Source organism: Apteryx rowi, unplaced genomic scaffold (assembly GCF_003343035.1).
Source record: "Apteryx rowi isolate R43461 unplaced genomic scaffold, aptRow1 scaffold_15, whole genome shotgun sequence".
NCBI classification, from domain to species: Eukaryota; Metazoa; Chordata; class Aves; order Apterygiformes; family Apterygidae; genus Apteryx; species Apteryx rowi.
In genome coordinates, this window is record NW_020447752.1 from 569,571 (window position 1) to 587,305 (window position 17,735).

Sequence of the window (17,735 nt, forward strand, 5' to 3'; positions counted from 1 at the left end):
ACTGCTCGTGTACTTCTTCCACACAGTATTTGTAAGCTGTTGCTTAAAAGTCATCGCCTGTACACCAGGATGAGTGTTCTCAGTAAACTTCCTTTAAAACCAGTTCTTTGGACTGTTTTTCTGGATCTGGCTCCTTGAGCTCTCGGTTCCTAGCACGGGTCCGAGAAACAAAAGCAGCCATAGCTATACATTAAGCACAACATCATTTTTCTGTAAGAAAAGTCAGTATATTTATGGTTTGCTTTATAAAAGTTACTATAATACAATGGTACATAGTATTCAATTCACAAAAATATGAACAAATATATACAGCATGACACATCCACAACAAAAACACTTTCTTCAAAACAAGATACATACTGGTGACAGATTCTATATGCACAAAACATCCCTAAATTTATAAATTTGCTTAACAAAAGAAAAAGCAGAAATCCTAAATCTTCAAAGCAGAGATTTTTTTTTCTGTAAGGAACTTAAAAAAAAATAAGATTTTTCATTCATTGCAAACCATTTTACCTGCCTCCTTTTAAAGGAGGCCCTTTATTTTCACACTGTGAATTAAAACAACCTGTTTACAGAACTGGGAAACTGCATGGAYCAGGAGCAGGGTGTTCTTTGATTTTGCTTTTAAAACTGCTCATTCATTTGAGAGTGTCCTTTATAATGTGTTTCTTTTCACTTGGACAAATACTACAGTGGCAATTAAGGAGGAAATTTGTAAAAACAAAACAAAAATATTAAATTGAAAAAAATCCAGTTGCAGACTYGCTTAAATACATTTTAGGTTGTCTATTAGACTATACACATTTCCTCGCTTGAAATAAATAGATTTTGCACATTAGGTTTCAGACTGAGGGGGAAAAAAAAAAGAAGCCTGACTTGGCAATTTTGTCTTCAGTTTCTTAATGCTTCTAATTTCATCTATTTATTTGACAAAAAAAAAAAACAAACTTATTTGTACAGAATTTACATTTTACAAAGCTTGACACAAGCTGTAAATGCCACCAGCTCCTTTGCTATACTTAGTCCTTCCTTCCTCCCCACCTTCTTGACACGAGTTAGAGCTGGAATCTGTTTAAAAAGAACTCCAAATTACAATAGTCACTTTTAATAAATTATTTACATGCTCTTGAAGTACAAAGAAATCAGCAAAAAAATTTCAACATGTTTCTACAAGAAACAGTGTTTGAAGAGAAGATTCTTGAGTTTGCCTATGTACAGAAGATGCATTTTTTTATACTTCAAAATCCTTTTTTCCTTAAATTTTTATTTTATACAGAAATGCACTGAAATGATCCCTGAAAAAGGTCACAAAAACCGGAACTGAAACTACTGTATACTTTGTTGGAGTTTAAAAATGTTTTTCTTGTAGAAATAAGCTGCTCTATACAATATAAATATCTGCAAGATGAGCCCCTTCCCCCCCGGACGCCGGCTAGGTACAGACCACTTTTGGGACCAAGCTGGAACTGGAAACGCGGGGGCGAATCTAACAGCTCAACGGAGACGTCGGGCGAAGGCGCGCGGGATTCACGAGCAGAGCGCGCGGCCGAGGAACGCCGGCGGCGAAGGCATCAACACTCTGAACCAAAGCCAGCTTATTCATACCGGGAGACCGAAAATTTAAGTGACATTTCCAAAACTTTTGCACTGTTCTCTAGGATCATTCCCCCTAGCGGAGAGCCTGAAGCGAGATGCAGTTTCGCAGGGAACACAGCCAACGTGTCTCTCTCTTTTTCTTGTTCTAGTTTTCAATTTAAGTCAAAGCAAATTAGGGAGAYGCTTTTCAGGGAATGAACTACGTGGGTAAACCTCTGGGGGAAGCCGCACGCGGGGTCTCTGCGGCACCGGCGCGGGCAGGGGGCTGCCCCGAGCCCCCCGGCTGCCTTTCCCCTTCCCTCCTCTCCTCTCGCCCCGTCTAAGTCCAAGCCAAAGCACCGCAGAGGGGCATGAAAGGCACCTCCGGGGGCTGCCCGGCCCCGGTGAGCCCCCGGCCGGTCACAGCGAAGCGCCCGAGGCGCGAGCGCCCGCAGCGCCGCAGGGAAAATCCCCGGGGCCGGCTGGAGCCCTGCGCCGGCYGAAGCACCTGCCCGCGGAGGACCCRGCAAGCCAAGATTTTGGGGGAAGAACAGGGAAGCCTCGCGCTTGGCTTTGAGCCCAGAGGAACATGGGTTTTCAGAAGTGCCGAGCGTCGCACAGCTCCCACTTTTCCGGGGGGTTACAGGGAGCTCAGAGCTTTGGAAAACTCACGTCGTTTGTCTGGAATCCTAAAACGGGCTGGTTACGGACATTTTGGGGAGTGCCCGTGCCACCTAGGTGCTCCTGAGCTTTGGCACCCAAATCCTTCAGTGCTCTAAAAACGAAGGAGCCAAACTCGGAGGTCTCGGTTCAGCMGACCACGGCCGGCTGCTCCCCTCAGTAAGGGTTAAGGCAAACTGCGGGGGCTAATCCTGTCCCACCAGAGCTCCAGAGCACACGGACAAGCTGGGAAATACAAAATCATCAGGGGCTACTTCGGGGCTGGGCGTTTTCCCCACAAACCCACCTTCACGCGGGGGTTTGGTGGAGCAGAGAGGAAGAAGGCCGAGAACGTCCGAGCTGCTGGACCTGGGGGCTCCAGCTTGGAGACACGGGAAACATCTGTGCATCTCCAAAGCTGCGAGAGCGTAAAAGGCCAAGCCGGAGAGGCGCCACCCGGGGCTACTACGCAACTAGAGGAACCACATTAAAAAAGAAAAAAAAAAAAAGAAAAAAGCAGCTGGTTTAATTCCCAAATGCTCCTGCCATAGCTGTAGCTACAACCAACGCTCAGTGACAGAAACTATTTGTGCTTCTCATAATTTTAGGTTCTGGGTCACGATTACCCGCTTGCTGGAGAGATTTACAAAGAGGGGGAAAAAAACCCAAACCCAAAGGAAACAACAAGCAAAACAAAACCAGAGAYGAGACTACAGACCGTCCAGTCCTAGGGGCAACGTCACTGTCCTCAGAGAGGAACACAGGCGGCATTAAGGCAGCTCGTAGCAGTCGGTGTGTTCCTGTTAGTTTAGGCCTTTTGTTTGGAGAAGAAATTTGGATACGGAGGTCCAGCCTAGGGAACGTGCTCCGCTCCAGAGTACAGGCCTGGCAATTCCAAGTAATGGCAGGAAAAACTTCTGGGAAACTCTCGGCAAGGTTGCAACCCCTGATMGCGGAGCTGTCAGAGAGTAAATGTCACTAATCAGAACAGGGTACCGATGACAGCTGTCCAATTTACTTTGCAGGGAAAAAAATTGTAGTTTTAAGTCATGCAGATGTCTGCATTTCATAATCACATTGCAATTTCCCCCGTAAGCCAATTAAAAAGGTTTCATATAACTAATCTCTACTTTTAAAGCCAGAGAAATTCAATGCAAGCCGAAACACTGATCCTGTCTATCCCCGAATGGTCGGCTAACGTTTCCAGATCACATCCAAAGAAGCGTTTCTTTGGCGTTTTGGCCCATTTGTAAACGGAACCTCTCGGAGAACTGCAAACTTCACCTCGGTACCTCTACAAGGACAACGCAGATTGGAAAATGAGTTCGAAGGATGCCTTCCGAATTTGAAAAAGCGTCCATTCTCACACTGCGGATGGGGGAGGACAGCGCTGCCGCCGTAACTTGCACTTGGGAACGCTTTCTTCTGCGTTTGGTCTCACGGGAAGGACGGGCCCAGYCGAGGGCGAGTTACTGTGTAACGGAGGGAGGGGAGCCGCGCGGCAGCTCCTCTCCTATCACGAGAGGCGTCTCCCCCATCCAAGGCCAGRGCAGATACTCCCCCCGCGAACGCTCAACGGGCAGGGAGATGCGGGTGACAAGGAGAAAAATCAATACGAGAAACGCATCAGCTGGTTTCCCACCACCAGGGAGAAAACCGCAGCCCCCCGTTAGCAGCGTGGCGTAAACAGGATGCTTAAAGGGAGGGAAGATTTCTACAGCGTAACCGAGGGCTGCGCTGACCACTTAATTTCAGCCTCAGTCTTTTTTTCCCAACGCAAGACAAGCCAATCCACAAGAAACGGGCACCCGAAAAGGCCATCCGCTGCGCCGCGATCCTACAGCTACAAAACCGACTCAACTTCTTACTCCTGGTGACTGCGGTATCCAATGTTTTCCTTGTACGGATGCTGAGGTTCGGATCCCCCAATATACCAGCACGGTGTATGAAAATTAGAGATGAGCCCGAGGCGCTCGAGCTGAGGTCTGCGGCAGACCCGGCCGGGTTCGGGGACTTGTTCGGGCTCATCCCTAATGCAAAGGCAGGACAGCTCGCCTACAGTCTCACTGTGGACACGTCTCCATACGCACACACGCACCCAAGCACACGCATGCAGCCCACTCACACCCCCTCAAGCCTCTGGCTTGCTCTGTAACATCAACCTTACATTTATTTACAGCTTACTCTGAGAAGTCTGTGCAATTGCAGCCAATCAAGCTCCCAACAAACCTTATATGGCATTTTCAGTCTCTGCTTCACATTTAAACGTTGAATGTCTTTTTCAACCAACAAAACTGATGAGAAAAAGGTAGCAGCATTTACGAAAAGATGAAGGTTTATAACAACAATTAAAAAAAAAAGAAAAAAAAAAAGGTACCATTATCCCATTACGGAGCATTAATGTAGGGACCAAACAGAGAGAAGCTAGTGTTTGGATAGACCATGCCACAAAATGGTAATCACCTTTTTGTGTGCGTGTTGGATCTGAAAAGGAAAGAGCACCTGAAACATGAACAGTCCTCGTAAGCATGTGCGCTTTTTGCTTTCATTCGTGATCCTGGCAGAAGTGCGAAACTTGCTTGGTTTTCTTCTTCTCTTTTTTCCTCTCTTTTTTTAATATTTTTTTCTTTTTTAATTTTTTTCTTCCTTTTTTTTCTTTTTTTTTTCCCTCTTTTTTTGGCAAAGTGCAACCACACCTGGTTACCACAGTTCTGACATGGCCGAAGGTGCAAGTGTGATGAGAAACCTCAAGTTCAGTTTAGGGTTCCCCTGCAGTTCTCAGAGCCACATAGACACGGGATTTTTACATCCTCTATCGGAAACTTGTAGTCGTAGGTAATTTCCTCGTTCACATTGATGTGCTGTTTTGAGTAGATGACGATCTTCTTTTGAGACTCCACGGTGATCACTTTAGCATAACAATTTGGCTGCAAGGGTGACAGAACAGGGAATGATTTAGGCTCCCCATGGCCGTGGCTTCCCAGCCTCCACAGAATTATTCCAAACTAAAATAGAGGGGCCGTTCTTTCCCTAGACAACCTCCGCCACATTCCCAGAGCCTGGACTCAGGGGAGCCAGCAGGAAGCCGGGAGAGGGAGGCATGAAGCCCGAACACAGCACAGCCCTCCTTGTGCTCCTCCACAACATCCACGTTCTGGTCATTCGTGGTGCAGAAGACCCTGGATGATGCTACACTGAGCTCATCACAGGCTAAAAGCCTTCTCCGCTCACAGGCTAAGAGCAGCTTCTCTGCCTACGAGGGCAGAGGATATTTTTTCCATGCGGACAATGAAAGGAGACTGTTCCCACAGCAGAGTAACAGTGCTAAGGCTTGTTCTGTTTTAAGGAAATACTCCCCAGATGTGGTTAAACAGTGTCGATCAGGGTCCCCCAACACAGTCGAGAGATTCTGAGTGCACTATCTCACTGCATGTTTAATTTCTCAGGTCTCTCAAATCTCTTCCTTACGCTAGTTTAGACTCTGCTTTGATCTACTGCAGGTCCTTAACAGTTAATCATAACCCTGCAACACTTTGCCGCTCCTGAATGCGGCCCTTGTCAGAGTGAGAGAGGGCTTGACAAGATTATCACTTCAGCGGAGCACAAGTATATGAAGAGATGTGATACTTACATTGCAGCTGTGATTAATAAACCTGGCAAAGTTTCCGCACTTCGTGGCATCGATGATGGTGTCGTGGTCGACTCTGAACATGTAACTGCTCCCAATGCCTTCATCCTCGTATCGCTTTTCACGCATGTCAGCGATGACCTACAAGAAAACCCCGTGCTGTGTCACAACGTGCCACAGAGATGCTCAGTAAAGCACAGATCTACGTTGCACTAATCTCAGCTGTGCTTGTGTCACTCAGCTTTTCAACAGACGTATGATCTCAAATACCCCAAGAGAACATAGACTTAACTGAAATCACAGAAGTTCAGGATGGGCTTTTCAAGAGCTTATTTCCTGAGGATTTGGGTGCCTAATTCCTATGGGTCATTGAAAATCCCACCCTTTCACCTCCAAACCATATGCCAACCTCTGCCTAGCTTACGCAGCTAATGTCTTACAGCAGGGATTCCAGCCCAGCGTGACAGACTCGGATAATCCACTCTCTCAGGACTGGTTTGCTCAAATTTCACCCTAGCCCAGTCCCAGCCCCACAGTCCAGCTTACCTGCCTGATGTTCTGACCCACGTATTCAATCACCATCTCATCAGCTGCAATGGGCTCCATAGCAAAAAGGCCCCAGTCATGAATGTGGCTCTTGCAGAATTTTAGTTTTTTCTTCCGGAACTGCATGGAAAAAAACACCCCAAAATCCCAGCTGAGAATTAGCCACAGCACAGAAAGGTGATCCCTGGGTCCAGCACCCCCAGCACGTTCCCAGCCACAAGCAGTGCTGGGGTGCATCAACCCAATTCAGCTCCCTTCTGTCCCAGCAGTGACAGGGGGTGACAGTGGGGACGGGGAGACAGGAGGTCCCACAGAGTTGCAGTACTTGTTTTTTACCATTGACCATGCACCATTTGGGAGAACGGATGTTTTGGGGCCACCACAGTTGCTTGTGTGGGATGTGATTCCCTCCACAGCTTTTGCTCTCAATGGGCACAGTGCAGGGATGGTCGATAACCAGTTGCTTGTTACTGATCAGTACACCTGCAAACACGGTCCCTCTCTCCGTTCTGCACGTCTCATGGTTTTGACTAGGGCTCAAGCTCCAGAAGTTCATTTATCAAGCAGCTCATGTCTCTGTTCCTCACAAGGGACCACACAAAGCTAAGTGTCACATTTTCCCTACGATTGCTCTGTGTCTGTCTTTTTAGGTAAATTAGATCACAGAGGTCTTTGAGCTGTATTACATGGAAGTGCAGGAGAGCCAAGTGCCCCAAAGACACTCTACACTGGCTCATCCCAGAAGAGAAGCTCTTCTGCTCCCAGGAGCTGCTACAAAAGCGTAGGCTGCAGAGCCCAGCTCCCCAAAGTACTTCTGACCTGCTCTGCAGAGATGATTTTGCAAAGAGCTGAGGAAACACTTCTGCGCCCCACTCAATCCTTTGGCACACACAAAGGTGCCCAGCAGGAGATGACCATGACCAAGGACAGGTAAAGCTGGCATCCATGGCTTTCCCCCACCCTGGCTTTGCCCTGCTCCTTGCCAGCCCCTGCACAAAGCAATAATTGTATGGTTTGTCCTACCTTGAGTTGGTTGAACTTGAGGAGGTCGCTGTCACAGCTACCGGTGAAGGAGGAGAGGAGTCTGCGTTGCTCTGACCGCCTCTCGGAGCCAGCCCGGGTGGAAGCGTGAGGTTGGGCAGGGATGCTCATACCCTGGGGAAAGATGGGTGGTCAAAGCTGACCCCATGGAGCTGACACCCCACGTTCCCAGCCTAGCAATAGCCTCTGCACCAGGCACAATCACTTATGCTACAGCACAATGCTGCAGAACGCGCGGCCTCATAAAACACCCCACAGCAAACACTAACACCAGCCCAGCAACTCCCAAACAGCCAACTCTACACAGCCGGAGCGACGGATTCACCTCTCCCCTAGCCAAAAGGTAGGAAGACACCCCTTTGCATGACACTGATAGCTGTACAGGACAGCTTGGGAGTGGAAACACACAGTGCTGGGCCCCAATTACTCAACAGGGAAACCAAARCACTTCTTCCAGCTGGAAGCTGGACAGGATATGCTGGAGAGATTCTCATCTCCATTCACACAACAGGAGTTTTGCCACGATTCCTCTGAGTGACGTTAAGTCCGGGGCACTGGCTCAACCCCATAATCACAGGGGACAGAGTGGCTCTCGGGAGGCAACACTATGTTTAAAACCAAATCCCAGCAGTCAGCAGAGGCATACCCTCACCTGCGTGTCAGCTGGAGGCTCCTCCGCAAAAGCTCGGCTATTGTTGAGGTATTTAAGTTTGTCCTTCTTATCAATTTTGTAATAGCCTTCACTTCGTGCACAGCCCGTCACATGCTCCCGCATCCCATCATCCCGCTTCTTTTTCTTGGGAGTAGAAAAGCTAGTTGGTGGAAATAAGTTAAGGAGCAACACAGCTACCTGTGGAAATCAGACGATCTGTCACGGTTACATGGAGCTACCAACTAGGCAATGCCAGGCGCTTGGAAAATCAGAAAGGTTTTTGACGTTTGCAAAAAAATAACAATACTATTTAAAAAAACACCCAAACAAGCCCACATGCCTACAGGGAAGCTGAGCACAGTCTTTTCTTCTTAGCTGGATGCTTTGGGAAAATGAAGTAAAGACAAAAAGAAAGTTTAAACAAAAAGGTTAAGCTGTCAAGAGAAACCTGTTTGGAAAAGGATTTCCCCTATGTGCCGGCCACGTACACAGACAGCAGCTGCCCAGCCATCTGGACAAACTGTTTACTCTGTGTTTTCAACAACACGCTTTCATGTTGCTTCCAGAAATTCCCTGCAGCTACCCCAAGCCCTGAGGAGACAGCAGCGAACTCACTGCAGCAACCACAGACACGCTTTTAGTGCTGGATGCTGCACAGACGGGCATGGAGGCGCTCCTCAGCCCCAAGGGCTCCAAGATGCTGCTCTCCCCAGCCTCAGTCAATTGGCTCCTTCAGATCCTGATGGGAAGGGGACGAGACCCTGCACAGATGTGTTAAAGTGGTCAAGCAAAAGTGCAGCCAGCCCGGCAAGGCCACGTACCACACTCCACAGGCAGAGGAACCATACGGGTGCAGTTGCCTTGGCCTCTGGAAGGGTGGTAGAGCCGCACTCCTGACAGCACATCTCCAAAACATGGCCATGAAGCCCATGAAGCTGGAGGTCTACCCCAAAACACTCCCTGCGAATCATAACATCTCCTTAACACCAGAAAATTGAAGCAGAGGGCTCATGAAAAGCAAGAAGCAATGGCCTGGAAGTCAGCCAGAGAGCCGAGGTGTGAGCTGGCTGCAAAGCAGGTGAGCCCTGCAGGTACTTTCACACCTACCGCAGTGTAGCACAGGATGAACTGACAACTGGCTACAGGCTATTTTTACATGGTTTAAAAAGTGACTGTAAATTTGCTGTTACAATAATCCTTATCAACAGGGGACAAGATCTCAAATATTTCCATTATGTAAGTTATGAAATGCCACCACACATAAAAGCATCCTCAGCTACCCTCAGCTGCCCTGTTCTGCCCTTCACTGGCAGTGGTTCCCCATTACTGTGCAGCCAACTACGCCGGTCTTCAAACCAATTTATTTTTGGAACTGCTTTCTCCAATAGTGCAGATGCAGACTCAAAACTACTGGGGAAGATGCATTTTGCCATTCTTTCAGAATATTTCCTTCGAACAATTAAATAAATCTATTTTGGAACTATTACACTGGTATGAAAAGGCAGAAAATTATAAATTTAATCTGACACACTGTGCTTTGAGATGCAGAGAAAGAAAGCACTAAAATACAGCTCAGCACTGAGCTCAACTTGCTTTTGTTAGTGAGAGTCATATCACTAGCTGTTTTAAGTGGTTTGGGTTTTGGTTTTTCTTTTTTCTTTTTTACTTTCACAAAAGGTAAAAAAGCAGTATCTTGCAAGGAGTCGGGTGACAAGATATTTTCACTCCACACAACCTGTAGCAGTACAGGAGGCGGTGCGTTTTGTCTTCTACAACATATGCATTCATATTTGCTTCCTAAAAAAACTACTAGAGAGTTTTTATATTGTGGGCACACCCTTTTGGGCTCTGCTCTGGAGATCGATACTGATGGCTGCGCACACACAGGTCCTCGCACTGACACAGCTTCTGCGTCCCAACGATGCTCCCAAAGATTCAAAGCTGCGCCCGGACTGCTGCTTACCAGATCGCGGGCAGGGAGGGAGCGACGAGGCCAGATCCTGACCCTCGAGCACCAACTGGTGCTCCACACGCTCCTGGACGACAGGGCCCGGCGGCTGCCGCCAGCCTGCGGCCGTGCCTGTCCCTGATGTGCCACGTAGAAACCATCACTTTTATGGTTATTTGTATTTTGAACTCAACACTAGTTAAAGCTGCTAGCGCCATTGACACATCGTTTTAGGCACAGATGGTGAGATTATTTTTACAGCAAGTTTTAGCCCCGAATAAAAGCCCTGTACATGCAGACTAGTAACTCCACAGGCAAGCTGAAAAAAAAGTCTAGTTTAAATGCAGACAGAAGCTCCTCAGACTAGCAAGGAAATCTCCCCCAAAGAGGTGCATACAAATTTTCCCTGCAGTCCTAGATCGAAAATGCAGCAACAACAGCCACTTCTGCAGTATTTTTGTGCTGCAGCTTCAGTGAATAGAGTCTAAAATTCCCTGCTGACAAAAGCAATTGCTATTCTAGTAAGTGAATGCTTCTTCCACCGACTAATTTAGTCTTCTGCAAGATAAGTCCTACTCAATGACCATCTAGTGTGTCCCCGCTCGTTGTGTTACGCCTTGTGTGTAACGCAGAATGCCAGTGAGAAAGGATATAAGGATGGAATACCCACAGGGTGTCGTTGAGCCAGTCCATACCATTGTCCTGCTGTAACAAGCGGTCGTATGTGATACACATGAATTTGATATCTTCCTCATCTATGCCTCCATTCCAAATATCATACAAAATGGTCATCTCCTCAAACTCGGAGCGTGGTCTGAACTGAGGCCGGGGTGGGGAATACTCAGGGGAAGGAATCACTGGGATGTCCTCAGGTGTCTTCTTCTGCCTTCGCCACTGTCTTTTAGGTTTCACATGAGCTTCTTCTTCTTTGAAGTCTTCATTCCACTGGTTCTCCAGTTCCTTAAATGGCAGTTTCTCTGTGACCGTCTCAGCTGTTATTTTCTCGTGGAAACCGTCATTCCTGAAATCCAGGGTGACGGCTTCAGGGTCTTTCAGTCCATAGAAAGCATCAGGATGTCCACTTAACAGCTCTTTGCTCACAGCACTTTCCACCAAGGCCACTGGGACAGGAGGAGGTTCTATGGTTTTGCCCGAGTAGACATCCAGCGAGAGGACAGAAGGTGGTGACCGTTTCGGCCGACCTGGCCTCCTTTTGGGAAGGACAGAAGGTGGTGGTGGGGGAGGAAGAATAGAAGCACCCGTGGGTGCTTCTGATGAGAGCAAAACAGATTTTACTTCTGCCTTGCATTCCTCGATGGCCATTCTTCCATCTCCGGGCATGCAGGGCAGGGCTGCTACAGGTATTGGCTCATCAGGTGTCAGGCCCATGTCTGTGTGGAAATCTGCTTGTGGGGGGCTGGCAAAAGGAATAGGGGAAGGAACACTGTTCATGCTGACCATAAGGGAAGCACCAAGAGGCTCTTTAAAGGGTTTCTCATCTAGCTCATCCTCTGACTGTTTCTTGCCAGACAGAAGGCAAGGAATGGTAGCACCAGCCTCTGGGAAAGTAGGCGTGAAATTGAAATCTCTCCCAGGAGTCCGAGGAATGCCACTGTTAATGCCAGGAGATTGGGACGGGTAGGAAAAGGGGCTCCCTGGGACTTGAGGAGAACTGAGGGTCAAGCTGCTTCCCGTTAGGGGAGCATCGCTTCCTGGGGTGGCTGGAACAGTGTCTGTGCTCTGTGACTTCGCAAGGGGGTGTGAAGACTTGGCCRAAATGTCCCGCCCAGGAGTCCTAGGAATCTCCTCTTCCACGGGTGTTTTGGTCACCATTAACTGTTCAGGGAACTTTTCTGGAGGGACTAAGGATTCCTCTTTACCAGGAGTCGATGGTAAGGGGAGCGTGGAGGATGGCACCTTGTGGGCTGGAAACAGAAGAGTATCAGTCTCTGAATGGACCACCACCTCCCGCCCAGGCGTCCGAGGCAGCCGGTCTTCTTCCTCTGCTGCAGAGGGCAGTTTTGCTTTAACACGGGCTTCTAAGTTGCTGTCATCAGACTTGCTAAAGAAGCTGCTTTTATTGGGTAGAGGTTCTCCAAAGACTCCCACTGGAGTCGAGAGACAGAGCGCCGCTGCCTCCTCATCTTGAGATTCAGGCTTCAGACCTTCCTGTACCTCTGGCTCTAGCATGGTAACTGGTTCGGACTCTTCCTCTGGAAAGGGGAAAACAGAAAAGAATCAGGAGCTTTGCTTCCACTYGGTTACTCGCCACTTCCCAGCAAAGGCATGTTTAAGAAACTGCAATTACAGAACAGCTCGATTCCACTGGGAGGCTTTAAAAACTCCAATGCTTTACATTTTGGAGGCACAGAGTGTGGAGTAATTAGACGCTACCACAGACATCCCTAATGGACCATTAAAAAAAAAACACTATTAATTTGAGGATTAGCTACTACACAGGCCAGAATGAAGGTTTTCTGCTTACAAAACCCCTGACCGCCTTTTTTACAACCATAAAAAGCATTAGTGGATTGTGGGCTGAGGAGGCTGTTTGAAGGAGAGCTGTCAGAGCCCCAAGCTSTCAGCTTTTCTAACGGGGGAAGGTAAACTAATTGCAGGGCCAAGAAACACCCTCTCAGCTCTCCACAGAGGGGAGCAGGGAAGGGAGAAGTGTAATGCTCTTGAACACGACACTGAGGAAAATGGGAAGCCCTTGTAATGAATGAGGATACACTTGGGTGGTATCAATGAGGCAATTTATATGCTGCGCTCTCTGCAGCAGGCTCATTTGTCTCGAGTTTATTTACCTCCTTAAGGCCAGGGCCAAAAGGAACCAACAGTGAATTTTCGTAGGCAGCTCAAAATAACATTTTCAAGTGGGACAGTTGGAGCTCCCCATCTGTGCTGAGTGAACTGGAGAAGGGTCAGACTTGTTTAACTCCCGTATGAGCAGGCTAGGCAATTTGAGCCTGTTCCCACAGTCCACCTTTAAAGCTCATTCCACATGTCAAGGTGCCCGAATGCAGCTCTTCCCAGACTCCTGTTCTCCTGGACACCAACCTGTTCTGGAAAGGAGCAGGGCAAAACAGATCTATCTTTGCTCTGCCTGACCAAACCTTTTGCCTCTATAAATCTTTCAGATTTTGTGACAGCCTAGGAGTGATAGCTTGGGCAGGGACCGGATCTCCAGCTCTCCAAGAGGCAAAACACTGCAYGGTGCCCCGATCAGCAGCCCTTGGACACCAGCCCTGCCCAAGGCTCACATTACAGGCCACACTGGATGTGCTCTCCTGGTTGGTTCCAGTTTTTAACTTGTCAGTCCTCCCTGGATGCTGCAGTATTTGTCAAGCTTTATGCACCTCACTCCTCTAGGAAAAGGTTTCTAATTTCCTTGAGGATGTCTTCATGGAATGGATAYAATTCTGAATTTAAGGAAGACAATTTTCTTTTCCCAGAAAACCAGGGGATATCACCCATTTAAGAGGACTAACTGAAAAACCACATAATACTACAGGAACCTGATATAATCCCGAGACTCCACTCCCTTGCCCTATACAGCTTCCCAGCCATGTATCGTCTTTGGTACCCAAACTGACAATAGCCAGTATTGACTCATTCTGCACAGATTCCTGTTCTGTTTTAGCAGCCTTGGCTTTTCTGTCTTGAGCTTCAGCCACACTATCACCCAGTCGCTCACCCTCAGATGATGACAACTGTTCAGTTCCTGCAGGACACTAACTAAACTGGATAAAATAACCACAATATTTTTAGTAGCAGAAGGCCTGTGTGGAACTCCACAAACTTTTCTCTATGCTAGGTTAATCCCTAGCACAGAGCTGTGACTGGAGGAAGAGAGAAAAGGAATGGACAAGGTAAATATCAAAAATAAATAATGGATGCCGTGAGAATGCTGTACTTGGACACATGATGATAAATGACAAACCAAATAGAAGACCATACCTGGCCCACAGATGGGAGACAGCGCAAGTTTTGTCTCCTGGTCTCTTTCTATAACCAGGAGTGTTTCAGCAGCAATAGATTCCTCTGGGACTTCACCACATTCACTTTCCCCTGCCTTGACTTCTTCCATGCCTTCATCTTTTTCTGCCAAAGCTGGCTCTGCGAGTCCCAAGCCTGTTGCATCCATGAAGTCGTCCACAGGATACAGATCCAAAATGGTCTCCCTCTCGTCATCAGGGACCTCATGACTGGCAGGTTCATGCTCTGTCTCAGCAACCAAGGCTTCTCTATCTTGATCTTCAGCCAGCTCCTCCTCGTCCTCTTCCTCCTCCTCCTCCTCCTCTTCATCTTCATCCTCCTCCTCCTCTTCATCATCTGAGTCGGAGCTCGACTCAAATTCAGAGGAGTCCTCACTTTCGTCAGATGACTCAACTTCAGCCTTGGAAGATGAGGGACTTGCTACATCTTCTGCAAGAAGAACAAGTTATCATTAGTTCCCCTTTCTGACTTCATTAAACAATCAGGACCTGCTACAGGAACAAATATAATTTCCATGCTGTAACAGGATCCACAGCAGAGCATATGGGTTTGAAGTTTTCTCCCAATTTATTTATTTTTGCAGAGAAATACAAACCAAGTGTTTGGATGCTTACAATAGTCGTCATACAAGAGGCAGTTCCCTGAGCAGCAGAACTAGCACTGCCTGGCACCCTGCTGATGCGGGTCTCCTGGTGGATTGCCTCTTCAATGGAGTTATACTGAGAGTTTATGTTGCATTCCCAAACAGTTTTAAAAAGGGGGAGCTGCTACCTTCCAGAGCAGGAATTGTTCAATAGGATGGAAAAGTTATTTGAGGCTAAATTACCCATTTGAAACCTGGTCTCTTTTCTTCTCAGCCACACACATTTCATGAAACAGGCAGGACTTTAGCTGGCTTTGAGACCTCAATCCCCAAGCTGGGCTGAAATCACCCGGGGCTGAAGAGCTATCACAGAGGAACCCACAGACTGAGGGATCACAGAAGGCTTTCAGCTACCTTGCGTAAAACAGCCCTCATTGAAAGAGGGTGCAAAGATAAAAATCAGCTCACAAAAAGTGCAAAAGTGAGACCATACCTGAGGTGAAAGTTATGCGCTTGCTGATCCCCCAGGAACTGCTTACCCTCCTCGGAGTCCTGCTCTTCTTCCTTGTCACTTGTTTCTATTCCTGTCTCCTCATCATCATCCTCTTCATCCTCATCATCCTCTTCATCCTCCTCCTCGTCCTCATCCTCCTCGTCCTCATCCTCATCCTCCTCTTCCTCCTTTGCAAGAAAGCACTGATGAACGTCAATGGTGTTTGGCCCTTTCTGAGACCTGACTGTCACTGCAGTAACCACCAGCGACTCCCAGAGACGCTGACCCGAGAACCTGCTGGGTCAATAATCCTGTTGGGATTCTCTTAGGGCTCATCTTTCATAGAGGGCAATTTTGGGAGCTGGAATTACTGGACCCCCCCATGTTTAATGACAGACAGCATTCAAAACAGAGCAATAAAACCAACACACCTTGCCAGGTGCTGCTTTCACCAAGCTTCCCTCTTCCTCCTGCTCTTCTTCCTTCTCTGAGGAGGATTCTTCCTCTTTACCCGATGTCTCGTCTCCCTCCTCCCCCTCGCTGTCCAGCTCCAGAGGCCGTGCTGGTCGCCGCCTCAACCCCACTGCTTCTGCATCCTTCTTTGACAGATCAGATGTCACATCGGAAGCATCTCTGTCCCTTTCCGATTCTGGTGAGTAAAAACAAGAAGGAAATAGCCCTCACATACCTTGCAAGTGAAGGAAAGAGCTGACTGCATCACACACACTTTTTCTGCGGGAGGACTGAGGTTGGGAGCCATATGCCCCTGTGGTGAGAGGGTCCCCAAGCTCACAGGCGCCTGCTAATTTTACAGGGCAAGTGAAGACGAGATTGGGCACAGGGTGCTGAAAGCCCCAAGGCAGGCACAACGCAAGAGGCCAAAGCTGACAACGTAGGCAGAGCAGCCAGTAGACATAGCACCACAGAGATCAGAACAGGAAAGCAAAAAAAGGCCTTGCCAAAGGGTTGTCTTGCTTAGCCCTGCCTGGAGAAGGGAATTACAGTGTCACCCTTGAGAAGGATGCACTTTGGGGGCAAGGGGTTCAGACCAGCATGCAGCAGAAGAGGGTGACACACGCGATATAGGGACATATTGCACCAGTGGAGGTGTGCTTCCCCATGAATCAGAGAAGTAAAGCAGAGTACACAATTCATATTTGGAAACTTCCTGTGCTCCTTCCCTTCCCTAACCAGGGATGCATTAAGGGATATGAACACTTTAACAACTCTGGGTTTAGCTTACTCTTTGAAGAATGGATTTGTGCATTTAGTTATGAGAAAGATGGCAAATATATATATTTTTTAAATCGAATGCAGGCCAAACTGGCTCTCACTTGCTCTCTCCCACAATGTACTTGGTGACTTACAAGCACAGCTCTGGAACATGGTCCATGAACTAATCTGAGCTCCCTCTGCTGGATAACCAACTCTGCATCAGCAAAACTAAATKATGAGTTATTCATAAAATGCGTGTCTTAAATTTCCCGCCAGTGAATTTAAGATAACAGAATCCAGAGGAGACATCTCCCAGCTGACCGGAGTTTTGTGAGAGGCAGGGTTTTGGCTCAGATCCTTGACTCTGTGTCTAACTGCAAGCGAGCACGCTCTTGTGAAGTTTAAAAGAATTCAGCTTGCATGTGGTTTGCATCTGCTCTTGTGTTTCAAACAAATGTGCTTTGCAAACCTTCATCTTCATCATCAACAGAAGTAGAAGGCCGGATTCTCTTCTGATCTCCTGCTGAGGCAGCTTCAGGTGGCTCCTTTCTTTTCACCTGAACAAAAGGCACAATTAGCATTTCTAAAAGAGTTTAAAAACAGCAGAAAACCACTTCTTAAGCAAATGGCTACTGTTTTACTTTGCCAGGGTGACTTGCACCCAGAAATCAAGGACTACTTCCCCACAGCTCCTGATTCCTTTATTTGCTTGCAAACAAAATTTCACTGTCAATGAAATTCTACCCTTTCAATTTGCATCAAAACACTCTCAGTACCAGCATGGTGTATGCCATCACCAGGTACTTTGAAGATGACAGAGAAAACTCTCGACAAACCCGTGTGTCTGAGATGTAGGAAAACAGAAACAGAACCAAAGCCTATCACACCTTAAAGATCCCCTAAAGCAAGCTTAGTTCTAAAATCAAGGCAGAATCTTGTCCTCAACCTTTACTTGCACTTTCTGTGCATTCACACTCTTCATTTCTGGGAAGTCCTCTATATCCCATCTTTTATTACTATTATTTTTTTAAGATTCTTTTCATTTTTTATGCTTCCACTTCTTGTCAGGAAGCACAAATGCTCTTTGAAAAAAACATGACTCTTCCTAAGACTGCAAGTCTGATTTTGTAAACTCGCATGAGGCAGAGAACCCTTTTAACCAAACTTCCAGGCAAGACTCAGCTGTTAATCTGCAAGACGCTATAACTTATACAAGACAGTCAAGCCTCAAAATCCAGAGATTCTGCAATGTTACAGGCCTATTATCAATGGTAAATCCAGCTCCAAATAAGCTTTGTTTAAACAGAGTTCTAAGCAGAGAAACAAGAGTGTAAACTACTACTAGCGTAAGCATGTATTTAAAACCACACTGAAACAGTGTCCTAACACAGG

The 17,735-nt window shown here is 47.4% G+C and overlaps 1 protein-coding gene across 1 annotated transcript in view; it reads right to left on the reverse strand.

The window, feature by feature from the left end:
* Window positions 1–205: 205 nt before the first annotated feature.
* Window positions 206–17,735, reverse strand: part of SETD1B (SET domain containing 1B) — a 54,446-nt gene continuing 36,916 nt past the window's right edge. The window contains exons 9-18 of the mRNA XM_026058901.1: window positions 16,813–16,900; window positions 15,560–15,777; window positions 15,175–15,316; window positions 14,014–14,481; window positions 10,707–12,266; window positions 8,106–8,272; window positions 7,436–7,567; window positions 6,413–6,532; window positions 5,870–6,007; window positions 206–5,165 (exon numbers count right to left, since the gene is read on the reverse strand). Of these exons, the coding sequence (XP_025914686.1) occupies window positions 4,992–5,165; window positions 5,870–6,007; window positions 6,413–6,532; window positions 7,436–7,567; window positions 8,106–8,272; window positions 10,707–12,266; window positions 14,014–14,481; window positions 15,175–15,316; window positions 15,560–15,777; window positions 16,813–16,900 (3,207 nt within the window). The 3' untranslated portion in view covers window positions 206–4,991. The remainder of the gene's footprint in view (window positions 5,166–5,869; window positions 6,008–6,412; window positions 6,533–7,435; window positions 7,568–8,105; window positions 8,273–10,706; window positions 12,267–14,013; window positions 14,482–15,174; window positions 15,317–15,559; window positions 15,778–16,812; window positions 16,901–17,735) is intronic.